Source organism: Cetorhinus maximus, chromosome 17 (assembly GCF_964194155.1).
Source record: "Cetorhinus maximus chromosome 17, sCetMax3.hap1.1, whole genome shotgun sequence".
Lineage (NCBI taxonomy): Eukaryota > Metazoa > Chordata > Chondrichthyes > Lamniformes > Cetorhinidae > Cetorhinus > Cetorhinus maximus.
Window position 1 is genome coordinate 102,395,733 of NC_135895.1, and position 27,003 is coordinate 102,422,735.

The window sequence follows — 27,003 nt, forward strand, 5'->3', positions numbered from 1 at the left end:
GTCTGAAGGCTGCACAGAGCACAGGGAAGTGTCCCTGGACTGAGACACCTGCCTTTATCTTGTACAAAAAGGTTTCATATCTGAGTGACACAAATACTGCTCATCAGAACAAGGAGCCATAACCAGGGAGACATTTTTGGGAGTTTATTGACAATAGTGAACATTATGTACAAGTGATTAGCACCCATGCCCAGGCTGTGCAACTGCATCTTCTTAACTTTCTTAACCCTGCTGCTATGTCTTGGTGCTCACTGGACATCCACAGTGGAGGTGGAGGCAGCCTGCTGATTGCTACACCCTGTCTGTGATGATCTTGGTGGGTATCCTCTGGAGGGCCGAGACCTGGAGGGCCCTGGCCTGCTTTCGGGATCCTGCTTTGTGCCAGTGGCACCCTCCTCGGCCTGTGGAGCTGGAGCTGCTAGGGTCACAGGAAGAGAGGATTCGGATGGGCTGGACAATCCCAGAGTCACCTGGGTGGATAGCCCCAGAGTGTGCACCTGCTGACCCTCCTCCCTATGGCTGCCCTAGGGCCTTGGGTGACTCCTTGAGGAGAAGGGGAAACTGGAGTGAGATCGAGCTGCCCAGCACCCTTCTTGCAAACACACTGTTGGAGGCCAACTATGGCATCAGTGATAGAGTTAAGCCCATGCAGCAATGCAAGAGCGACGTCCTGGACCAAGGTCTCCATGGCGGCCACCATCCTGCCAGTATTGACCCCACTGCATTGACATGCTGGCGCTATCACCTTAGCCTGAAGGTGGACGTACTCTTGCATTGTGCCTTGCAAACTGAGAAGTGCAGCGGACATCCCTTCCAGATTTTCTTGAGCTTGCCTTACAGCTCCAGCAACTGAGACATGACCGAGTCCAGAGGCTCATCATCTGACTCGGACTCAGCAAATTTCTGGCCTCCAGCAGTCCTCCGAGTGCCAAGGACCTGGAAAGTCCCTGTCGCCGCCTGCTGTGGATCAGAAAGTGCGATGTGCTCCCCAGATTGTGATCCCGAAGCTACTCTAAAGCTAGGACCCACTGAGATGTGTGTCTCTGCGCTGGTGGAGGATGTAAGTGAGCTGTGATGGGTCTTCCATGAGGGTGCCTTCAGATTCCTTTTCTGTGGTTTCTTCAAGGTTTGATTGGAGGCCCTGTGTCATGGACTCTGTCGGCTGTTTCCCACATGTGCCTGCAAAAGCGAGGAGAGATAATTAGTGCATAGCAAGGGACTGTGGAACAGGACACATCACTCACAGCATGGTTGTCTGATGGATGTTGCACTGCTGGACCCTCACTTCGCAGAGTGCCGCTGACCTCGCTACCGACACAGGAATGGTCCAGATCCTCGCTGGCCAGCTGGATGGTAGTATTTTCAAAGTCTGTGAGGACCTTGATTTCAGGCATTCCTCCACCAGTCTGTGACCCCTCCCTCTTGATTTGTGCCAGCTTGTCCTGCATGAATACAGATGGAGAGGATGTAAGCAGGATACCTGCCAGGCCAGATGATAAGTATGCTTGGCATGTGCGGGTGGTGAATGGTCCCATGGCGGTGATGAGTGCAATGAAGGTGAGAGAGTGAATGGTGATATCCCTTGAACTGGCAGTGAGTGAGGACCCTGCGGATGTGTGATGGGTTTGTGAATTTGAGAGTTGAGAAGAGTGACTTATTCTGGCGGAACAAAGGAGATCATTCATCCTCTTGTGTTACTGGGTGGCTGTCCTCTTTTGCAGGATGTTGACTAGATTGGTGATGCCGCTGGCTCTCCTGCGGCCCGAGTGGGGACAGAGGGCATCATGGCAGGCCTCCAAGGCATCCAAAAGGTGCTCAGGTATGCGTCACTAAACCGGAGAGTGGCAGGGGCTGCAGCCTTTTTTGCCTTTTTGGGCCATCCTGTCTTTTGTGCAGCTGTCCTGGGCTGGAAGCGCTGAGAGGTGTGCACGTGGCTACACTTTAAATATGGTGCCTGGCGTGATGAAGTGGCGAGGTGATGGCTTGGCGGGCGAATGAGAGCCCGGCCACCATGGAAGCCATGTGTTTCCCGGGAGTACATAATTAATGTGACAGGTTTGGGCCGATACCGTAGGAGAAGCCACCATTGCAGCCGATGGATAAAACTTTGTTTTACCCGCCCCCTACTGCACTTAGTGCAAATCTGGGACACTTATGCCCAATATATTTTCTAAATTATATTAAAGTTATTTAAGAACTGAATATGCAATTCACTTTTGATAGTAATTGCAACATTGATAGTTCTAGGAAGAGTAAGTATAATTTTTTTTCTGTTAGAGAGTCCAAGCCTTATGAATGTTACAGAGAGATATTTAAGACATCCGTCAATATTCAAACTAGAATTTGCCTTAAATCCCCGATTAGAAAGCTATTGCGTCTAACAAGATACCTCTATCCCAATTAAAGGGAGAACAATGACCAATATACTACAGCAGCTATGTCTTTACCTTGAGAGATGCTGGAGTGAATCCAACAAATCTAAAAATCTTTGAATGTTTCCAGTATTTATGCTGTAAAATAACTGAACCAGCAGGAAGCATGTTGAGAATTTGTGCTGGACAACATCCTTTGTTCTCATCAATATCCTTCAAGTAAACAGGATATGGAGAGGTGTGGGTAGTGGTCACTACACTCAATTTTCTTGATTCAGTTGACAAGCTATTTAGGGTTATCCTTTAAGGCTACACATTGTTAGATTGTAGGATCTTCCAATTTATCAGTGCCTGGTTGAGGTGATTTAGAGGCCAGTTCCTGTTTTATTCAGAACAAAAACAGAATTACCTGGAAAAACTCAGCAGGTCTGGCAGCATCGGTGGAGAAGAAAAGAGTTGACGTTTCGAGTCCACATGACCCTTCAACAGAACTGAGTGTAGTTAGGAGAAGGGTGAAATATAAGCTGATTTAAGGTGGGGGGCAGGGGGAGAGAAGTTGAGGGTGGGGTGGTTGTAGGGACAAGCAAGCAGTGATAGGAGCAGATAATCAAAAGATGTCACAGACAAAAGGATCAAAGAGGTGTTGAAGGTGGTGATATTATCTAAGAAAAGTGCTAATTAAGAATGGATGGCAGGACACTCAAGGTACAGCTCTAGTGGGGGTGGGGTGGAAAGACTGACAAGGTATTAGCTGTAGATTTAAAAATAATGGAAATAGGTGGGAAAAGAAAAATCTATATAAATTATTGAAAAAAACAAAAGGGAGGGGGAAGAAACGGGGTGGGGATGGGGGGAGGGAGTTTAAGATCTAAAGTTGTTGAATTCAATATTCAGCCCGGAAGGCTGTAAAGTGCCCAGTCGGAAGATGAGGTGCTGTTCCTCCAGTTTGCGTTGGGCTTCACTGGAACAATGCAGCAAGCCAAGGACAGACATGTGGGCAAGAGAGCAGGGTGGAGTGTTAAAATGGCAAGCGACAGGGAGGTTTGGGTCTTTCTTGCGGACAGACCGCAGGTGTTCTGCAAAGCGGTCGCCCAGTTTGCATTTGGTCTCTCCAATGTAGAGGAGACCGCATTGGGAGCAACGAATGCAGTAGACTAAGTTAGGGGAAATGCAAGTGAAATGCTGCTTCACTTGAAAGGAGTGTTTGGGCCCTTGGACGGTGAGGAGAGAGGAAGTGAAGGGGCAGGTGTTGCATCTTCTGCGTGGGCATGGGGAGGTGCCATAGGTGGGGGTTGAGGAGTAGGGGGTGATGGAGGAGTGGACCAGGGTGTCCCGGAGGGAACGATCCCTACGGAATGCCGCCAGGGGGGGTGAAGGGAAGATGTGTTTGGTGGTGGCATCATGCTGGAGTTGACGGAAATGGCGGAGGATGATCCTTTGAATGCGGAGGCTGGTGGGGTGATAAGTGAGGACAAAGGGGACCCTATCATGTTTCTGGGAGGGAGGAGAAAGCGTGAGGGCGGATGCGCGGGAGATGGGCCGGACACGGTTGAGGGCCCTGTCAACGACTGTGGGTGGAAAACCTCGGTTAAACAAGAAGGAGGACATGTCAGAGGAACTGTTTATGAAGGTAGCGTCATCAGAACAGATGCGACGGAGGCGAAGGAACTGAGAGAATGGGATGGAGTCCTTACAGGAAGAGGGGTATGAGGAGCTGTAGTCGAGGTAGCTGTGGGAGTCAGTAGACTTGTAATGGATATTGGTGGACAGTCTATCATCAGAAATTGAGACAGAGAGGTCAAGGAAGGGAAGGGAAGTGTCAGAGATGGACCATGTGAAAATGATGGAGGGGTGGAGATTGGAAGCAAAATTAATAAATTTTTTCAGGTCCCGACGAGAGCATGAAGCAGCACCGAAGTAATCATCGATGTACCGGAGAAAGAGTTGTGGGAGGGGGCCGGAGTAGGACTGGAACAAGGAATGTTCCATAAAGAGACAGGCATAGCTGGGGCCCATGCGGGTACCCATAGCCACACCTTTTATTTGGAGGAAGTGAGAGGAGTTTAAGGAGAAATTGTTCAGTGCGAGAACAAGTTCAGCCAGACGGAGGAGAGTAGTGGTAGATGGGGATTGTTCGGGCCTCTGTTCAAGGAAGAAGCTAAGGGCCCTCAGACCATCCTGGTGGGGGATGGAGGTGTAGAGGGATTGGACGTCCATGGTGAAGAGGAAGCGGTTGGGGCCAGGGAACTGGAAATTGTTGATGTGATGTAAGGTGTCAGAGGAATCACGGATGTAGGTGGGAAGGGACTGGACAAGGGGAGAGAGGATGGTCTGAGGGCCCTTAGCTTCTTCCGGTACATCGATGATTACTTCGGTGCTGCTTCATGCTCTCGTCGGCCCATCTCCCGCGCATCCGCCCTCACGCCTTCTCCTCCCTCCCAGAAACATGATAGGGTCCCCCTTGTCCTCACTTATCACCCCACCAGCCTCCGCATTCAAAGGATCATCCTCCGCCATTTCCGCCAACTCCAGCATGATGCCACCACCAAACACATCTTCCCTTCACCCCCCCGGCGGCATTCCGTAGGGATCGTTCCCTCCGGGACACCCTGGTCCACTCCTCCATCACCCCCTACTCCTCAACCCCCACCTATGGCACCTCCCCATGCCCACGCAGAAGATGCAACACCTGCCCCTTCACTTCCTCTCTCCTCACCGTCCAAGGGCCCAAACACTCCTTTCAAGTGAAGCAGCATTTCACTTGCATTTCCCCTAACTTAGTCTACTGCATTCGTTGCTCCCAATGCGGTCTCCTCTACATTGGAGAGACCAAATGCAAACTGGGCGACCGCTTTGCAGAACACCTGCGGTCTGTCCGCAAGAAAGACCCAAACCTCCCTGTCGCTTGCCATTTTAACACTCCACCCTGCTCTCTTGCCCACATGTCTGTCCTTGGCTTGCTGCATTGTTCCAGTGAAGCCCAATGCAAACTGGAGGAACAGCACCTCATCTTCCGACTAGGCACTTTACAGCCTTCCGGGCTGAATATTGAATTCAACAACTTTAGATCTTAAACTCCCTCCCCCCATCCCCACCCCGTTTCTTCCCCCTCCCTTTTGTTTTTTTCAATAATTTATATAGATTTTTCTTTTCCCACCTATTTCCATTATTTTTAAATCTACAGCTAATACCTTGTCAGTCTTTCCACCCCACCCCCACTAGAGCTGTACCTTGAGTGTCCTGCCATCCATTCTTAATTAGCACTTTTCTTAGATAATATCACCACCTTCAACACCTCTTTGATCCTTTTGTCTGTGACATCTTTTGATTATCTGCTCCTATCACTGCTTGCTTGTCCCTACAACCACCCCACCCTCAACTTCTCTCCCCCCGCCCCCCACCTTAAATCAGCTTATATTTCACCCCTCTCCTAACTACACTCAGTTCTGTTGAAGGGTCATGTGGACTCGAAACGTCAACTCTTTTCTTCTCCACCGATGCTGCCAGACCTGCTGAGTTTTTCCAGGTAATTCTGTTTTTGTTTTGGATTTCCAGCATCCGCAGTAGTTTTTTGTTTTTATCCCTGTTTTATTCAGGACTGCCTTGCATTAGAGGATATACCACATTCTATGCCACAAGATGTTGGTGTCCTTGAGCACACAATTATGCCCAGGTATATTTATAAACTTTTAAACTGTTGTCCAACAGATTAATTCTGCTTTTAACTTTAATCCCTATTTCACTATTTTAATCTTGTAACTCCATATTTATAGCTTGATTCTCTCATAACTTTGCATTTATAGCTGCATTCCTTCACAGCTACGGGGTGACTATTGCCACTAGGGATGTGGGGGTGCCCTCCATGTGCCACAGAGTGCCCGATAAGGAGGGCCCCACCCTAGAGTCTGCAGGCAAGTGGTCTCCCACATGACAGAGGGCACACCTGCCATTGGTAAAATGGCAGCAGTAGTGGGGAGAGGATCTTAAATGGCCACTTAAATGGCACAGTTGGCCTCTGAGTGGGAGAGTCATCCTCCACCTTCACTGCTGCTGACAAAGTGCCATGCCGGTGGGAAGGCGATGGACGCATAACCCCCTTCATTCCTTCCAATTTTTCGACTACCCCGCCTCCTATCCCACTCCTTCAGACCCCGGAAAATCCTGGCCTTGGCCGTTTATTTAATAACACTGTCAAGGGTAATTTCTCATTCTCTTAGGTCTACTTATTAATCTTGGGTGTAATGTGGAATTGAAAAACTGATGGCTCACTTGCATTTCAGATTTTTGACCTAGGTTGCGATGGGGGGAGGCGGGTGGGGTGGTGAATGGAAAGTGTTCTTGATGACTAAATTTTTCAGATGCCTCTCTGATCTCTTCAAGGTTAAAATATGTGAAAGGAGCTAATGAGTTTCAGATTTATTGTGATAAAGCAGTCGCCCAGCACACCAGAGCTGTGAATTTGATATTGATGTTACACTCTTAAGCTTTCAATTTCAAAACAAGAAATGGTATCAGTGGTGGAATTCTTTTTGCCTGTGGTGTGGTTTTCCTGCGAGAGTGGTAATTAAGCACAAAGGAATTCAGTAACCAAGAGCATCACAATGTCAAATCTGTATCTATTATATTTGCCATAACTTTATCTGTTCTCAAGAGAACCTTATTAGTGATGCTGTCTGAATCCTAAATTTTATAATGGCAAATAATGAGAAAAAAGCAAGTTTTGACACCTTTCTTCCAAATCTACAATACAAGCCATACTTTACAGACCTATTTCTATGGCATGTCAACTCTAAAATATAAACTGTGCCTGCAAACAAGTGAACTTAATAATTTATTTCCTAGTATTTTGATAGATTGTCATGTCATTGACTTGCTGTAATAAACACAATTGCAATAAATCAGTGCGCAAACCAATAAGGATGCACAGGAATTGCAATGATTTAACTTTTTACATATTACCGGTCTAAGTGGCCTGGCTGGGGGAACCAATGCAAAATGCATAGTTATTGTGGCTCAGCAAACCGTATGGTATTTTCTTCCCTCTATTCATGCTTGTGAGTTTATGCTTATCAAGTTGGGGGTAATGATGAAAAGGAGGGAATTTTTGTTTTGAACATTTAGCAATCAAGAGAAACCACCCATAGCTTGAGTAGCTATGATAGCATATGTCAGTACCCAATGGAATGAAAGGTTATGGCTTGGGCCCACTGGTGTGAAGGCTGGGTCTTGCACAAAGTGCATCGGGGGTCAGGGGCTGTGGCAAGGGGAGGGTTTGATAACATGCAAGAGGACTTGGTGGCACTCAGCAGAGGCTAGGATCTGGAATCATTAGTGAAGGGAGCAACCTTCCCTCTGGCAGGATTCAGCAGATATCTTTGAGCTTAGAGGCAGTGTAGGGGAGGAGTAGATGACAGGCCTAGGGTGCAGTGGGATCAGGTGCAATACCAGATTGTGGACCCAAGGTGCGAGTGAGGAAGAGATCAACGAGGAAGTCTGCTGGATGATATAAAGAAGTAGAATTTCCACGGGGAAAGATCCCTGCTTTCCTGCCGTAACCTCAACAGAAGATCGGAGAAAACTCCATAGAAACTGTGCTAATCTCCCACAAAAAGTAGAGCAAGATATAAAAAAAAAACCTTGCAGAAATTCCAGGTGAAAATGTCCTCAACATTGTGCAAATTGCAGTTGCTTAGCAGTTGATAGGTTTGCATTGATACTGACATGTGCCAATAAATACATGATAATTAAAGTTTATTTCTGCTCTTTGCTCCCTATGCTCAATCTGTTATTCTTGCTGAAAATGTTGTTGGTGTAACATTGTCTAGGGAAGTTTTTTTATATCACTGAAACTCCAATGGCCAATGCATAAACAGGTAGCCATTCACTGTGGTTCATGTCTGGCTGGCTGAATGACTCCAGACTATAATGTCTGCAGTTAATCATCCCTAATGAAACGAGCTTCAGTTAAATGTGGCATTACAAAGTGCAAATCTGAGGTGAGAAAAAAACTTTCACACAGTGGGTAGTTAGGGTTTGCAATGCGCTGCCTGGAAGTGTGGTGGAGGCAGGCTCAATTGAGGCATTCAGGAGAGCATTGGATAATTATTTAAATAGGAACAACGTGCAGGGTTACAGGGAAAAGGCAGGAGGTTGGTACTAAGTTAAAATGCTCAGAGAGCCGGTGCAGACATGATGGGCCGAATGGCCTCCTCCTGCACTGTTACAATTCTGTGATTCATTTTCCAAAACTGTAGAAGTGAAAACATTACTCTCACTATCAATGTTTCATGGTTGTTGCTCTGTCTGATTGTCACACGATCAAAGATTCAGGTGAAATATCCACTTGAAGCCCCTGACCCTTGTGTTGGCCAAAGTTGGAGGGAGTTTCCTGGTGACCATTCTAAAATTAACTCACATTTTATTGCAAAGCTTGATGATTATGTTTTAAGATTCATGCAACTTTTTATGTTATGTAACAATTGTTTATTTCAGCTCTTTACACTGACTTAAGAGTAGAAAAATAATGACAGCTCAAAACGGAGAGAAGAAATCATTTGACTGATTTGGTTGGTTTTGTGGCAGTTGTTGGTTTACGAATTGAGGGATTAAATATTTTAATTCCCGCTGGTTATTTCTTCTACACAGGGACATTTTGCTGTTGATGATTCAGCCATGCTTAGTCAATCAAATACTTGATTGATAAATATGTAGCCATTGAAATAAAAAATGATTTGTTGCCCAAACGATGGGTGATGCTTTGGAGGCGAAAAAGTGAGATATTTTTGAGCTTTGACACCTCCTTTAGAAAAGTATGTGAGCCAATCTGTATGCACTGGATACAGGACTTTTATTTATATAGATAGATGCTGGTTCTTCTCCAGCTCCTTCAAGTTTCCTCTGAACCTCCTTGTGCTTGTACAGAGGTAATGACCTAGAAATTGAGCACAGGGACCAATCCCATGGGGAGGGAATGGCTGAGAGGGGAAACAACAGTCAGGAAGGGGAGGCAACTATTAGGATCGGGGGTGCAAGCTGATGGTGAGTGATGGCATGTAGCAGCCCTTGGTTTTAATAGGTCCTCCAGGTTCCATATTCTGTTCAGTATTTTTCTTTAAAATCTTAGCTTTCTGGCCTGCAGCAATTCCTCGAAGGAGTTCTGATTAAGCTGCATGTAGATTGGGGGAATGAAATTGTTCTACACCAGCAGCGCAAAATCAGAATTTTTTTTGAGATCCATTTCCTATTCTCACTGCAGATTTTACTTGGTTTGAAATTAAAAATCTTGTCAATACTTCCCAAGTCAGTAGAAAATATAAAGGTTGGCCATGGACGTGCCAATACGGTGGGCAGCACATTTCAAACTCAGAATTCAAGCACATGCCACTTGTTATGTTGGCTGCTTTCAAGCTTGTAGAAAAATGCTGCGAAATCAAATTTCTAGGTGATTATTTTTCCTCCTAACAACAGGAACATTACTTAATCTTCCAAATAATCTTAGTTGCTGTCTCAGGGATGTGATATTTTGTTATCTCCTACACTGGTGTTTGAGAATTTTCCCTATTGAACGTATACATTACATCAATGCAAGAACATTGTGTTTTATTAGATTGCATAGGCCTGAATTTTTCCTGTGTCAGCGGGAGTGGCCGCGGAGCCGACTGCCACCCGTGATCAGCTCCGCACCGTGATTTCATGCAGGGGGCCAATTAAAGCCTGCCCAGTGCGGAACACGAGCGGTGGTGCTGAGTGCTACCTGTGCGGGCAGGGGGAGGAGGGAGAGTCGGGTCCTGCACTCTTTCGCGCATGTACGCAAAAGAGCGCTTCAATCTCCCTGAGGCACGGCGCTGCCTCAGGGAGATTGAAGCAATTGTTAAAAAAATAACTGAAAACATTAAAAATTTAATTAAACATGTCCCCTCATGCGACTGTGTCAGAAGCAGTGGTCTTCAGTACAAACAGAGGTTCAAAAATTGAGACAATTTGACAGCAATTGTACATTGGCAATACCTAATGATTCAATAACTATGGCCAGGATTTTACATTCGGTGTGCGGGTGCAGGCCTGACATGCTGGAATGCAAAATGATGCGCGATGACGTCGGGCATGTGTCCCGTGTCACATGAGTAAGGACATGTTTTTATTTTTCGAAGAAACTTTTTATTTGAGTTGTAAAGGCTTTAGGAAACCTCAACCTGCCTGTGGATGAGGTTTCCTAAAAAATGTAAAGGCCGCTTGGCCTTTTTGCCTGCCTCCCAACCGTAATGTTGGATGGGCTGCGTAAATTTGAAATTAATTAGTTCGTTAATGGCCTTAATAGGCCTTTCAATTATCAGCGGGCACGCAGCCAACTCTGGTGCATGCCTGCTGAACAAAATAGAGACAGCATGATGATGTCGGGACACACGCCCGATGTAATCGCGCATCATTTTACATTCCGGTGTGTCGGGCCTGCCCCCGCACACCAAATGTAAAATCCTGGCCGTAGTTATTGAATCATTAGGTATTGCCAATGTACAATTGCTGTCAAATTGTCTCAATTTTTGAACCTCTGTTTGTACTGAAGACCACTGCTTCTTACAGTTTCAATGAAGTGCCATCTTTTGTGGTATCAATTCAAGGATAAATTATGATTATTGTAATGCCTTGACCAATGGTTGGATGAATAATGAGCTTCATAATTAGATTTGAGAGGAAGGAGAAAGAGTTCAGAATCTCTCTCAGTACTGCTTTAATAATTAATACAAGTGATGACTCTTGCTGAAAGTCATTTAGAAGAGATGCCCATGTCACTTCCCAAGTTGATCTGTATCTCCTGCACAGCCAACTGCTTTAAATTAATTAATTGAAAAAAGATTGAGGTAGATAAATAGGTGGATTTAAAGTGATATGTTTCTCATTAAAGGAACAGTGTTCAGGCACAACAGCTGTATTTGAATATTCATAAGTCATTTACCCCATGCCTGGTGAAGTGTCATATATTTGCTTAAAAAGCAGACCAAAGTCTAATCACTAAGGATATAACTTCAGCATGTATAATTAGGACGATAACATTCTTAATCTTAAAAGCTTTGAATCATGAACATAAATCATTATGGGCTTGAATATCATAAACAAGACCTAAGCAGGACAATGCACCAAAATCGTATGAATATTTACAACATGAATTCCCAAAGTGTCTAACTGATCATTCATTTGCTTTTTAACAATTAATTTTATTGCAAACATTTTTTTCTCCCTCTCCTCAAAACAGTGACTCACAGTGAGCCATTTGATTCTGCGGGATCAATATAACCAGTATCTGAACTTGCCCTCTATCAGCATCCACAAATATAAATGATTTTCAATGACAATCACTGAATAAGAATACATAGATTTTTTTAACTTCCCTTCCCCTTTCCATGGATACTGAGACTAATTGCAAGACACCTGCTTCTGCCCTCGTTGAGAACAGGCCAGGGATTTAACCTGGGATCCCATCTGGCTCAGTGTCACGCCATTGTATCATTTACATAATGAGCAATTACAGGAGCCGCAAATTATTTTTAATTCTGATATTTTGCATTGTACATAAAAACCACACGCAGCAAAATTGTTAATGGATTCACTTTCTCGGCAAGCAAAATGCAGTTAACCTAAAACCGCTAATGGGAAGTAGGGTTTAGACGTGCGTGCTTGCATGAGCGCTTTTGTATGTGATTGTGATCTTAGATGTTGCCTTTATTTTTTGAGCACTTGTTAACCTGGAAATATTGTATTACCTTTTGTATAACTCTAATGGTCAGTGTTATTTGAAATAACAGTTGAGAGCAGAAAGTAGTGTAACATATGGTATTGGGCAGGACATAAACCAATGTGTCCCAGGCAACACTTTTGTGGATTATTTTCTATTTCATTGATTGCGTGTTTAATGACTGAGTCCACGTAACATTTATCTGAGTGCTGCATTTAAAAAAAAACAAAAGTAGCAGCAGCAGATTTCATAGAAAATTCTTCTATGTATGCCGTAAGGGTCACCAAAGGTTGAAAGAGTTCTGAGAATAAGAAAAAAAAAGTTCACAGGTTGGGTATTCAGGAACTCCATTGACACAGAACAAGGTGTTTTGTTTTAAAAATATTTATATGTAAAAAAGCCCAGGGCAGTAGCTGCTGGAACTGTGATGGGAGCCGCCAAAGCACCTGCAAAATGCTTATTTCAATTTTCTGTTTTGCTTTGGGTTGATTTGATTCAGTCCCTGAAGTTTTCGCTTGCTTTTACTTATTTGAGCATGTCTGTCAATCAAGTTCTTATGTTTCCAACTTTTATCTGTGAATTCGTGATCTTTGCTAAGTCTGGCTCTGGGAAAATTTTCTTTTAACTGTGATGTTCCACTTCTTTCATCTGTCATTTGTGTAGACAGTTTGGATGAAATTCAGTGCACTGTGAAATTCATTGGCTACATTTTCATTTACTGGCTCCTTGGTATTTTCTGATTTAGATTTTAAAATTCATCTGAAGGTGCTATTTACATGGAAATAGAAGTTCTGGTAGTGGCGGACTCCTTGTTGTTCGACTATGCCCAAGCTGTAAGCGATTTCAAATGTCATAGTTTTTACAGCTAAATCCAGGCTAATGAATTTGATTATAGTGGAAGAAGGGTGTTACCCCCACTCTCTTGGCTGTTTTTGCAAGATCACAGAGGCAAGGAGGATCCAAATCTTTTAGATAGCTTGGCAGTTGTGGTGGATGACCAATACAGGATGTTTCTCTGTTTTCCCCCTTTGCTGCAGTCCACTGATGGTTGCTAATCATGGCTTATGCCATGATATCACTATGGGGCAAAGCGAGGGGGTAGGCCTCAAGCACTACCTCAGCTAGCACAGGGATAGAACCCATGATGTTGACATATTTCTGCACCACACTCTTAGCCAACTGGCTCCTAGGCAAGAAAAGTATTCAGGCTACTTCATATAGTTACTAAAACACAACTTTAATAAATCAATGGAAATGATTCACTCTTCTAGTTGCAGTGTTAATTTTTCTCTCCCAAAGTATCCTAAATTTGTTTGTAGAAAATGCACATATTCTCTCTGCTACAAAATTTGGCTCTCGAATGCCAGTGGTTTTGGTGCTACAGGTACTGGTTTAGTAGAAAAATGGTGTCTGTGCTGCCCCTGGCATAGCTTGCAACGGATGCCATGTTGTTGAGGGTGTTCGCACAGAGGTTACATGCGTGCAACGGAAATATGCAGATGGGCAGATGGTGACATCAATAAGCATCTGTTTTGATGCCTGACCTGCCCTATTTGACCTCACTGCTCTAGATAATGTCCACTGCTAAGCACGCACAGCTGAGCATGTGCTCAGCAGCATGAAGGATCATCCATCAGTACTATTTAAAAGCATCATCATCCAATATGCAGGCTAGTTGCTTATTGCTTTCTACTGATTCCTGCTGGCTTTGTTGAATTACTGGGTGTTTGGAGGAGTTCAGAAAAGTTGGTAAAGTCTGCAGGGTATGGTGATGGGAAGGTATGTGGTTACTACTGCACAGAGCGACTGCCACTCCCCTAGGGCATGCCCTTGCTTTCCTGGAATCTGCTGGAGCACAGATTGCTAGATTGCCCTCCTGAATGCCCCTTCTGGTATTTACAGCCACGATGGTAGCAGTCTTGGCTTTCTTGGCATCAAGCTGGGCTTCCACGACAACAAGCTAACATTTCATGGGAGGTCATGTTGGAGTTGTATAGAACCTTGTTGAGGCCACAGCTGGAGTACTGTGTGCAGTTCTGGTCACCACATTATAGGAAGGATGTGATTGCACTGGAGGGGTTGCAGAGGAGATCCGCCAGGATGTTGCCTGGGATGAAACATTTAAGTTATGAAAAGAAGTTGGATAGACTTGGGTTGTTTTCATTGGAGCAGAGAAGACTGAGGGGCGACCTGGTCGAGGTGTACAAGATTATGAGGGGCATGGACAGGGTGGATAGGGAGCAGCTGTTCCCCTTAATTGAAGGGTCAGTCACAAGGGGGCATAAGTTCAAGGTGAGGGGCAGGAGGTTTAGGGGGGATGTGAGGAAAAACATTTTTACTCAGAGATTGGTGACGGTCTGGAATGCGCTGCCTGGGAGGGTGGTTGAGGCGGGTTGCCTCACATCCTTTAAAAAGTACCTGGATGAGCACTTGGCACATCATAACATTCAAGGCTACGGGCCAAGTGCTGGTAAATGGGATTCGGTAGGTAGGTCAGGTGTTTCTCACATGTCGGTGCAGACTCGATGGGCCGAAGGGCCTCTTCTGCATTGTGTGATTCTGTGATTCATGACCCTAGTTGGTATGTTCACTGTAGCACTCTGACATTGTGGGGCTTCTGCTTGTGCTGCAATGTAAGTTGAGATATCAGCCATCAGACGCTGCATGATGTTTGAGTCCGCAACTGTCCTCTTGGAGTTGGCCACCACGTCCATGCTGGAAGGGAGAGATTCCAAGCTCCGTGCAAAGCCCTTTGTTAACCTGTGCCAAAATCCTGCATGCCCCATGTCAAATGGCAGGATGAGGGCAAAGTGAGATTTGAGAAGGTGGATTAGGCAGCAACATACTGCCTGATTCTCAGTGGGTTTAACAATGCTAATGGGCAGCTAAAGTTGCTGGGATTTTCCCACAAGGCATGGGCCTCACCCACAGCGGCTAAAATACCAGCGGCGGTGAGATGAGACCCTTAAGTGGCCATTAATTGGCCCAAGGGCAGGCAGGCCATCCAACACCCCCCCCTACCCCTCATAAAATTTCAGACAGGTCAGGAATTGGTTGGTAGGCGATGGGAAAGTCACTCACTGTTTTTCACGTGCTCCCCTCCTCCCCCTCCACAAACCTGGCAGTGGGAGAGCATAAAATCTATCCCATTATATCTACAGCACTGAAACAGGTCATTCAGCCCCATTGACCTATGCCGGTGATTATGGTCCACATAATCCTCTTCCCACCATGAGTTAACCCTGTCAGCATATCCTTCTGTTCCTTTCCCCCTCAAGTACTTACCTAGTTTTCCCTTAAACACATCTATGCTATGCACATCAACCACTCCTTTTAGTAGCGTGGAGAATGGAGTGACAATGGAGGAACTCCATTTTAAATGTTCTCTTCGTCCTTTCCTACTGGGGTGAATTCAACTTCCTTCTAATGTTTCTCCAGACTTTCCTAAGAACCCTCTGTTGCTAAGATCAGCCTCATGGCTTCTCTCTCAATTATTTCCATCCCTTAGTTGTCTCTCTTGTGACCAGAGCGGGACACAATATTCAAGATGTGAACTACTTTCTGTGAGTTATATCTCTACCTGGTTTGTCTATCCAATTCAACATTTTGTTACAATAATTGAAGCACGTCTTCCATCACCCTATTGAGAGCAGCTAATTCAAGCTGTTGATCAAATCTGAGACCTCCTTGTTCTGTGCATCTCAGCTTCTCATTGAAATGACTAACGGAGCCATCAGAGAGCTCATTTGTGATTTTTCTAGCGTAAATAAGAATGGACTTAATTTTTGGCAGGATTCTTTTTTTAATTTTTGTTTCATATATCCAATTTTACATTTCAATTACTAATTAATATTTTCAAGACTATTTTTATATTTTCACATATTTAACGTCTTACCATATTACAATTACTTCAAAAATAATGCAGATACAAATGTCCAATTTACTGTTGTTTCACTGGCACAAAGCCAGTGAATATCTTAATGGTCAATAGTATAGAATGGTTAATAAGAGGGGATTGTTTAACAGAGTTGTCATGTACAATGTAAATAGACTTCTGTTTGCCATTTTGAAACATGTAAATGTTGCAGTGACTTCACACCAACCCAAGGTGACCTTATCTGTGCTGTTCAGTCAAAGCATGTTCAGTAATAATTTTTTAAAAACATACAGTACTGTTGAGGCCAACTGATGCCATCATTGTAATGCCCTTCCACAACACCAGAGCACTAAGCTGCAGCCTCATTGTAAAAAAGACTAGTTAAATATTTGTACTCAGTATGACAATAACAAAATACGTTGTGTGACATAATGAAGTTATACTGTAAAAACAATTCTCCTTTTAATGTCTCTGCTGCTGTAGTTGGGTACAGCAATCACCATCTTTGAATTGCTTGTATAGAAAATGATGTATTTTTTAAATAATGCATAAAATTAGAGTATCAAAGTACAACTAATAAATCAACAAGATTCTACAAAATTCTTCAACTCTTATGTAATTCTAGTAGCTTCTTAAAAAAATGCAAGAACTGTCAGCCTTTATGGTGTAGCCCATTAAGTTTAATTCTTGCACTAGCCAGATAGAGGCAGTGTTGCACTGCTGAAATTAAAAACAAAGCCTAATCTGTTTCTCCTACAGAAAGAACGTGAGAAAGGTTCCAATCTGGCATTCATGTTCCGTCAACCATTTGCTGCTGGGAGAGTCTTCAGCATCAGCATGCTAGATACACTGTTGTACCAGGTAGTGTTTTTCATTGTTATTATTAATGAAATAAATCCACAACTCCAATAGACTGTCATCAAGCCTAATACATAATGGCACTGGCCTAATGTGTCTTGGAATATTGCCAAATCAGGAATTCTGATATATCTGTACCTGGTTTGCAAATTAGTATCTGTTCTTTTAAGCAGGCTGATTGACATATGGATTGATTTAACATTCATCGAATAAATCAAACTGTGCAAAATGTCGTTGCTCTGCTGAAAATAATCAGGCTACCCAAGGAATAGATTAAGATGTTTGATTCTATCAAAATGCCAAAATTACCTCCTAACAAGGTTTGATTTGATATTTGTTATTTTAGTATCTACAAATAAAAAGACATCCATCTGTATTTGGACAGAGAGTCATTGTTGTTACTCTGTCCAAGCTGCTAAAGAGCGGCCTAAATAGCTTCCTTCTTCAAAACTCTGATGATTATATATTTTTTTGCGGTATAGTTATAAAATGTTGTTTTTATATCTTTTGGAAAAGAGAAAGGGCATTGGTTTTCTGTCCATTTGTGAAATTTATCATAATTAGAAACCTGCAAACTGTTACATTGCAATCTTGAAGTGAAGAATGTTGGTACTTGCTGCAGTGAGATCGCAGCTTCCGCAATCAGTTACATATTGGGCGGTATTTAATGGAGGTGACAGGGGTCTTGCCCACCTCTGCGTCACTTTTTCTCATGAAGACCCGATATATTAAGTGCCAATCCCTGGGATCAAGGGTTCTGTGGGGAGAGGTCCCTCCTGTTGAGAGTTGCTCGCCAATCAGAGGCCAGCAGCTCCTCATTGCTTCGCAGTGTTATCTGCTGGTATGACACCCACCCAAGCGTGGTATTGTCGCTGAACCCCAAACCATAGGTGGATGATGGCAGAAGGGGGTTCATGGGGGAGGGGGTCAGCAGCAGGGCAGGGGGATGGCTCTCAGCGGACCCCCTTGTCACATTGCTGGGCCCTTTGATCAGCTACTGAGTGCCTTTGAATGAGGGGTCATCCCCAAGAGCCCGCAAGCAACACTGCACAACACCGCTCCCCACATGGCAAGCCTAGCACCCCCATTTAAGGGCTGCAACTAACGATGGAATGGGAAGGCCGTCCCCGGCCATCCCCAGCCCTCCCATCACGGACTTAATCGGGATGGAGGCAGGAAAATGGCTGAGTTTCCAATTGCCATCCTGCTGCCAGATTAAATGCTGCCCCGCCACCAGACTCGCCACGGGGTAGAGCATTAAATTCCGCCCATTGTTCCTAAACGTCCGGGAGGCTATCCTGGGGCCCCCAATGTAAGGCCAAAATCCAGCATATCCACATCCAGGTTTATTTTCCAGCTGTTCCATAGCATCCCTGACTTTGGTGGAAATGTGTTGCAGAGGTTTTTCAGCTCAGTCATCTTCAGCTTCAATGATTTTCAGTGGGAAAATTGCAGAGGAACCATAATAACAATAAATAGATAAATAAGTGCAATTGTTGCAATTAATAAAGCACTATGTTTCTTACTCAGTTACACAAAAAAACTAAATTTTTGTCTTTTGGCGATTTATGTTTGCAATTGCATCATGCCAACAAAGTCCTGTCGAAGCCATTACCTACATGGTAGCATCTGATCATATGGATTGACTGTAGGAAATGCTGTACTTTTAAACCATATTTTCACTTACCACTTTATTTTTCATAGTTTCCCCCCATTCTCCCTCGATAGGAGAGCAGGTGACTGGACAGTAGGCTTGTTCACTGCGTCTCATCCCAAACCTGAACTCAATCGCACAGTAAAGACGTGATAACAGTATCAAAATGTATTTATTTTGGGCCATGGTCCAACTTGCCAGTCTTGTTAGGGAACTTGGACTAGCCATATGCATGTGGTTGATAGTTTGGTATTGTTTGGTAGTTTAGTCCCACAAAACTGAGGTCAAAGTTATAAAACTATCATAGTAACAGAAAATTCTCCCACTTTTTGTACCGATTAATCTGTCTTAAGCTAGTTCTTCAAAAGCACCAGTTGGTCAGTTAAAATGGTTCTGCCCCTCAGGCCACCATGTAAGAGGGCAGTATGCACATACATCTCATTTCAAAAATATGGAAACTTAAGCATAAAAATAAACAATTAATAATGATGCATTCCCATGATGCTTTTGTTCTAACTTTAGACAGTGTTAGCAGCTCGACACCACCCTGGACAAAGCAGCCCATAGATTGACACCATGTCCACCACCTTAAATAATAATTCCCTCCAACACCAGCAAAGCATCTAGAAGATGCACTGTAGTAACTCCTCAATGTTCTTTGATCTCTGTCACCTAGAAGCACAAGGACAACAGGTGCATGGGAACACCATCACCTGCAAGCGACCTGCCAAGTCAGGCACCATCTTAACTTAGAAACATATTACCGTTCCTTCATCATCACTGGCTCAAAGTCCTGAAACTCGCTGCATAACAGCACTGTGGGAATAGCATCACCACATGAACTGCAGCAGTTCAAGATCACCTTCCTGAGGGCAATTCGGGCTGGGCAATAAATGCATTCCTTGCCAGTGATACCTGTGAATGAATAATAAAAACGCCCATCACTGTCATGCTCGTAAGTCAAGTAGCACAGAAATCTGCCTAACTTCACAAATCCACTCGGATGCCTTGATGATTTTTTGTGTGTTCAGGATCTCCCGTTTGTTATTATGGGGATATAATGTACAGATGAACATTGACTTTTTGGGAACTTCAATTATCTTTCTATATTAAGAAATTATTTATAGACCCTGTAGGATGGTTTTATATTAATGTGTTTGTTCCAGCATATCATTTTGCTGCGGTAGACATTTTCATTCATTTTATTATTATTTTAGTGATTTTTCTGGGCATTTTTCTTTTTGGTTGCAGTCATTTGTGAAGGACTACATGATCTCAATCGCAAGGCTGCTTTTAGGGCTGGATACCACACCAGGTTCTGGATTTCTCTGTGCAGTAAGTTCTGTTTTTCAAAATCTAACATGTAAGTTGTTCCGTAAGCATTTGTTATGTGCCTTATTTAAACCATTTTATTATATGAAACCCTGTTTTGCTCAGAATATTCTTTACATGGTTCAACACGTCCCTAAGCTAAAGCTCAGATTTTTCCCAGTTTCTGTCAGCTGGATTTTTGATATGATACCAACCAGAATCTAGTACACTCACTAGTTTGGAGTGTTGCACTCCATTGTTGCGAAGGTTGGTTTCTGTAGGAAGAGGATGAGAGGAGGTTAACAGTTTTTGAAATGTGGGTATGGTGGAGGATGCTCAGAATCAGCTGGATGTACAGAAAGACAAATGAGTGGTTTACATCAAGACTAGAAGTTCATGGATAAAAAGGGCTGCTCAGTACAGTTAGAGAGAGAAAGATACCCAGGTGCAGACATTGGAAACGAAGATCCAACAGCCTCGTCCTGGCAACAATTGAAGGAGAAATTGAAGGTAAAAAGAAAAGAGGAAGAAGAAAGATCAGATGGGTGGATAACATTGAGATGTAGACTGAGGAAGGCTTGAAGAAAGCCAGAGCAGAAGCAAGATGATGGCAGTGGCCCCACGAAGGCTATGGTGACAACGAACCAACTAACCAACCAGAAGCAGAATATACACACTTTGATTTTTAATGACTTTAACTTGATAATGATAATGAAAGAGGTTTCCTGTGTGAATTCAGATTACCTCTTTACTGCATTGTCATAAAACCATGCTTTATATTGAAAATGACTTTATTTATTGCTTTGAAACCATTGGCTGAATTTTAAAAGGCTGAGCAACAACATTTCAGTGACTTAATATAGCAGCTTCTAAGATGGCCGAACATTTGCATGACTGTTCCTTATAAATTCTAAAGCCATTAACAATGGAGTCAGGTTGTCTAGAAGAACACATCAAAGCCAATCACCATAGAGGAATGTTAATGTCCACATCTCCTGACCCATTCACAAAACATCCAATCACCTGTGTATTAAACTTGGTAGGGAACATGCCATTGGACTAAATCACTTTGGACAATGGACCCTGGCTAAGAAAGGAACTCGTCCAGCCATAATTTAATCATGTCTAGACCATGTATCTGGAATCAACTTGCTGTGACTATATTTGGGTAACTGGTTAGTTGGTGAGAGGGGATCACGTCTCTCTCTTTCTGACATTGAGCCAAAACCGGAAGACAGGAGAGGTGATCGGTAGATTGACCGAAAAGATAGATTTTGAGAAGGACTTTAAGGGTGATAAAATAGTTGGGTTTAGAAAGAAAGTTCCAGAGAGAAGAGGTCAGCAAATAGAAGGTTCTGTCATCAATTTTGAAAGAAGGAAAGTCAGGACACAAAATATACAAGAGTACCAAGTTAGAGGATACAAAGCTTGTGCAAAGGCTGGTGTAGATTCAAAGATAAAGTAAGATGACGCTATAGAGGGTTTAAAAATGTGGATGAGGATTTTAAATGTAAAATTCTAGAGGACGTGAATCAGTGTAAATCAGCGCGGGCAGAGGTAATGGCTAAATTGAACGTAGTACAGAGCAAGATATGTGTGGTAGCGTTCATGAAGGATTAAAGGTCAATAGAGAGCACTAGAGTAATCAAGATTGGAAATGAAAAAGCACGTACAAGAGTTTCAGTGACAGAGGAACTGAGATAGAGGAGGAAGCAGATGACCTTGGCAGTTTGGTAATAAATAGAAAGTGCTGTTTAAAACTCAGTTCGGGATCAAAAATCAGGGATGTAGATGGTCTACTTTACTCTGAGCAAATGGTTGGTAAGGAGAGTGGACACAGGAGAGTCCACTTAGTGTCGTGGCCAGTATTTCAATCAATATCATTATAACATTGCTATTTTTTGGACCTTTGCTGTGTGCAAAGCAGCAGCTGAGTTTCCTACATTACAACAGTGACTGTGCTTCAAAAGTATATTTCACTGGCTGTAAGATACTCGGGGGTGTCATGAAAGAATCTCTAAAAATGCAAGTCTTGCTTTTTTTTTGGGAATCAGTAGCTAAATACCCGAGTTTGTGGTGAGGATTAAGGATGGTGGCTTTGCTCTTTCTAATATCGCGATGGAGGAAATTGTGGTTCTATTGCTTCTTACCTTTAATACTACTTCATCTAGTGACAATTTTCATTTCGCCATCTTCTCTGACCTCAAGTCAAATGTTTTTAATTGCGAAAACTCATTCCATAAAGCTTGGTTTTCACTTTTGTTCGAGTTTCCTTTTCATCCCTATGGAACCCAGTCTGCCAAAGATTTGTAAACTACTTCCATATTTGATGAGACTTTTTTTAACTCTGTGCAGAATGTAAGAAAATATTTGCCATCATCTTCTAATTGCTCGCTCCATTTTAACCTTTTGTTTCTTTGTTTTAATTCATGCTACTGTGATCAATACTCCAATGAATCTTTCAAATGTTCTTCCCAATCTATAAGTACACATAGTGTTGAAATCAAGACATTGCAATCTCATCATGATCATTCCATTCATTTTTCTCAGTCTCTCTTTTGGTTTATTCAGGAATTTAAAAATTAATAATTCCTTTGTATTATGAATGGAAATTCACAGGCTGAGGAAACCTAATTTCCCAAATCCCCTTCCAGAATGTACCAAATAAAAGATATCCCCTGAAAGCCTCAGGTTTGGCATCATTGGCACCACTTGCTGATTTATCTCGCTGTCCCTTTTAGACTTTTCAATCCTAATGGCATCCTAAGCTATGGACCTTGGCCCTTCAGCTGTGTTTCTTAATTTTAAAAGGAAGGATCTCCTGTAGGCAAATCTTATCCCTTTTATTAAACCTTAAATGTTAATATTTGTGCAGCAAAATATGGTTCTTTGCTGGACCAATCACATAAGAAATTTCAGTTCAATGCAATTGGTGATAAACTTCGTATGGTAACTAAGCAACTGTATGTCCTAGTAGGTCTTTTTGTCATTGCTAAGTAAACTCTGCCATAGTAGCTCCTTCTTGATTGCTTAGCATTTGTCTTCTGATTGTGTTTGTCATAATGACCAGAATACTATTATAAATCAATGATTCGTTTTTTATATTTTCTGACCATTACCCAGTTGCTCTGAAATTTCAAATTGATTTTTTAATTATATTATGTACCCTTTTAGCAAATTCTGTTCTCATTGAACAGATATCATGAGCCTGAATTTTCTCTGGACTTCTGCCACAACTCCAGTGGGAGTTTAGTGGTACCCACCATCAGCAAGAACTCACCTGCCTCAATTCCAGCATCCTCTGATCAGCATTGGAAGAAGACTATGACAGGGACAATGGTATCTGGAGGTGACTCCCACAGTGGGGGCGGGGATTACGCCGGGAATTCTCACTTCCCTGACTCAGTAGAGGTCATATACCCAATTGCAATGAGGCATATTGGTGTCTGGATGGGGGCAAATGAAACCCAATGGGAGGAAGTTCCAAAGCAGGGGAACAACCAGGACTCCCAAGCAGGGCAAGTGGATGAAGTAGCAGTGGGTGACCATTTTGGAGATAGTGACCATAATAAAGCTGGATTTAGCATCATTATGGAAAAGAACAAAGATAGAACGGGAGTAAAAGTTCTAAAGTGGGGCAAGACAAATTTTACAAAGCTGAGAAGTGATCTGGTGAAAGTGGGCTGCTTACAGCTACTTGGAGGAAATTCAGTAACAAAGCAGTGAGAGGCATTCAAAACAGAGCTTCTATGGGCACCGTGTATACAAAGAAAAAGGGTGATACTGCCTAGTCTAGAGCCCCCTAGTTATCCAGAAGCATACATGGTAAGATAAAGCAGAGAAAAGAGAGCTTATGACAGTCACAAAAACTTAATATTGTAGAAAACCTAGATGAGTATAAAAAACATAGGGGTGAAGTAAAAAAGGAAATTAGGAAAGCAAAGGTAGGATAATGAAAGAATATTGGTAGATAAATTCAAGGAAAACACAAAGATGTTTTATCAGTACATTAAGAGCAAGAGAATAATTAAGAAAAGGGTAGGGCCTATCAGGGATATACAAGGTAACTTATGTGTGGATGCAGAAGATGTGGGCAGGAATCTTAATGAGTGCTTTGTCTCTGTCTTCACTAAGGGGAGGGTTGATGCAGACATTCTAGTTAATGAAGAAGAGTGTGAAACATAGAAATTAGGAGCAGGAGTAGGCCATTTGGCCTTCAAGCCTGCTCCGCCATTCAATATGATCATGGCTGATCCTGTATCTCAACACCATATTCCAGCTTTCTCTCCATACCCCTTGATGTCCCTAATAACTGAAAAATTATCAATTTTTTTCTGGAATATACTCAGTAACCTGGCCTCCACAGCCTTCTGTGGTAGAGAATTCCACACGTTGACCACCCTCTGAATGAAGAAATTTTTCCTCATCTCAGTTCTAAATGTCCTGCCCCATATCCTGAAACTGTGGCCCGCCCCATATCCTGAAACTGTGGCCCCTGATCCTTGACTCCCCAACCAGGGGAAACATCCTCCCTGCATCTAGTCTGTCTAGCCCTGTGAACATTTTATTTGTTTCAATCAGATCCCCATCTCATTCTTCTAAACTCTAGTGAATACAGGCCCAATCGAACCAATCTCTCCCCATACGACGACGGTCCTACCATCCCCAGTATCAGCCCAGTGAACCTTTGCTGCACTCCCTCTATGGCAAGTATATCCTTTCTTAGGTAGGGAGACCAAAACTGCATGCAATACTCCAGTTGTGGTCTCGCCAAGGCCCTGTATAACTTGAGTAAGACACTCCTACTTCTGAACTCAAATCCTCTTGCAATGAAGGCCAACATACTATTTGCCTTCCTAATTGCTTGCTGCACCTGCCTATTTACTTTCAATGACTGGTGTACAAGGACACCCAGATCCCTTTGAACATGCACGTTTCCCAATATATCACAATTGAAATAATACTCTGCCTTTCTGTTTTCCACACCGAAGCATATAACTTCACATTTATGCATGTTATACTGCATCTGCCATGAGTTTGCCCACACACACAATTTGTCTAAATCACCCTGAAGCCTCCTTGCATCCTTCTCACAACCCACCCAGTTTTGTGTCGTCAGCAAACTTGGAAATATTGCATTTTGTTTCCTCATCCAAGTCATTTATATATATTGTGAATAGCTGGGGCCCAAGCACTGATCCCTGCAATACACCACTAGTCACCGCCTGCCATCCGGAAAAAGACCCATTTATTCCCATTCTCTGTTTTCGGTCTGTCAACCAATTCTCAATCTTGCCAGTATGTTACTCCCAATCTCATGTGCTTTAATTTTGCCCACTAGCCTCTTATGTGGGACCTTATCAAAAGCCTTCTTGAAATCCAAATACACCACATTCTATCTTATCTGTCCTACTAGTTACATCCTCAATAAACTCCAGTAGATTAGTTAAGCATGATTCCCCTTTCATAAACCCATGCTAACTTTGTCTAATCCTGTTAATGCTTTCCAAGTGTTCTGTTACCATGTCTTTTATAATATATTCTAGCATTTTCCCCACTACTGATATTAGGTGAACTGGTCTGTAATTCTCTGTTTTTTCTCTCCCTCCTTTGTTAAATAATGGGGTTACATTTGCCACCCTCCAATCTGTAGGAACTACTCCAGAGTCTATAGAATTTTGGAAGATGACCACCTCAGTGCATCCAATATTTCCAGGGCCACTTCCTTTAGTACTCTGGGATGTAGATTATCAGGCCCTGGGGATTTTTCAGCCTTTAACCCTATTAGTTTCTCTAGCACCATTTTTTTAACTAATACTGATTTTCTTCAATTCCTCCCTCTCACTAGACCCTTGGTTCCCTAACATTTCTGGGAAATTATTTGAGTCCTCTTTTGTGAAGACAGAACCAAAATATGTGTACAATTCTTCTGCCATTTCTTTGTTCCCCATTATAATTTCCCCCGTTTCTGACTGTAAGGGACCTACATTTGTCTTTGCTAACCTTTTTCTCTTCACATATTTATAGAAGCTTTTACAGTCAGTTTTTATGTTCCCTGCAAGTTTACTCTCATACTCCATTTTCCCCTTCTTGGTCAATCTTTTTGTCCACATTTGCTGAATTCTAAACAGCTCCCAATCCTCAGGCTTGCTGCTTTTTCTGGCAATTTTTTGTCTCCTCTTTGGATCTAACACTATTCCTAATTTCTTTTGTAATCCATGGTTGAACCACCTTTCCTGTTTTATTTTTGTGTCAGACAGGAATGAATAATTGTTGGAATGCATGCATACATTCCTTAAATACTAGCCATTGCCTATTCCCCAATCCATCATTGCCAACTCATGCCTCATACCCTCATAGTTCCCTTTATTTAGATTCAGGACCATTATATACAATAAGCATAATGAGGGAGGAAGTACTAGAGGTACTGACATCCTTGAAGGTGGATACATCTCCAAGGCCTGATAGATTATATCACATGTTGTTAAAGGAAGCCAGGGAGGAAATAGTGGTTGCTCTGAGGATCATTTTCCAATTCTCACTAGATACAGGTAAGGCACCAGAGGATTGGAGGTCTGCGAATGTTGTCCCATTATTTAAAAAGGGTGCGAGGGATAGGCCAGAAAATTATAGGCTGGTCAGTCTGACTTCGGTGGTGGGAAAATTATTGGAATCAATTCTGAGAGAGACAGGATAAACTCAGTTAGAAAGGAACAGATTAATCAGGGATTGTCAGCATGGTTTTGTTAGGGGAAGGTCATGTCTGACTAATTTAATCACATTTTTTGAGGAAGTAGCAAAGAGAATTGATCAGGATAGTGCAGTGGATGCTGTCTACATGGATCTCAGTAAGGCATTTGACAAGGTCCCACATGGCAGACTGGAAGGAAAAGTAAAAGCCCATGGGACACGGGAATGTGGTGAGTTGGATCCAAAATTGGCTCAGCGACAGCCCTTGCTGTTTGTTGTATAGATTAATGATTTGGACTTAAATGTGGGAGGCATAATTGGGAAATTTGCAGATGCCACAAAAATTAGCCATGTAGTTGATAGTGAAGAGGATAGCAGCCATCCCCAGAAAGATATCAATGCTTTGGTTGAGTGGGTGAAAAGTGACAAATGGAATTCAATCCAGCGAAGTGTGAGGTAATGCATTTGAGGAGGGAAAACAAAGCAAGGGGATACACAATAAATGGGAGAG

The 27,003-nt window shown here is 42.9% G+C and overlaps 1 protein-coding gene across 2 annotated transcripts in view; it reads left to right on the forward strand.

Annotated features, from left to right (window-relative positions):
- LOC144692649 (potassium channel subfamily T member 2) overlaps nt 1-27,003 on the forward strand; it is a 794,243-nt gene that overhangs the window by 555,708 nt on the left and 211,532 nt on the right. For both annotated transcript variants that reach the window (XM_078561726.1, XM_078561725.1), the window contains 2 exons: nt 16,739-16,840; nt 19,743-19,826. In XM_078561726.1, the coding sequence (XP_078417852.1) occupies nt 16,739-16,840; nt 19,743-19,826 (186 nt within the window). The remainder of the gene's footprint in view (nt 1-16,738; nt 16,841-19,742; nt 19,827-27,003) is intronic.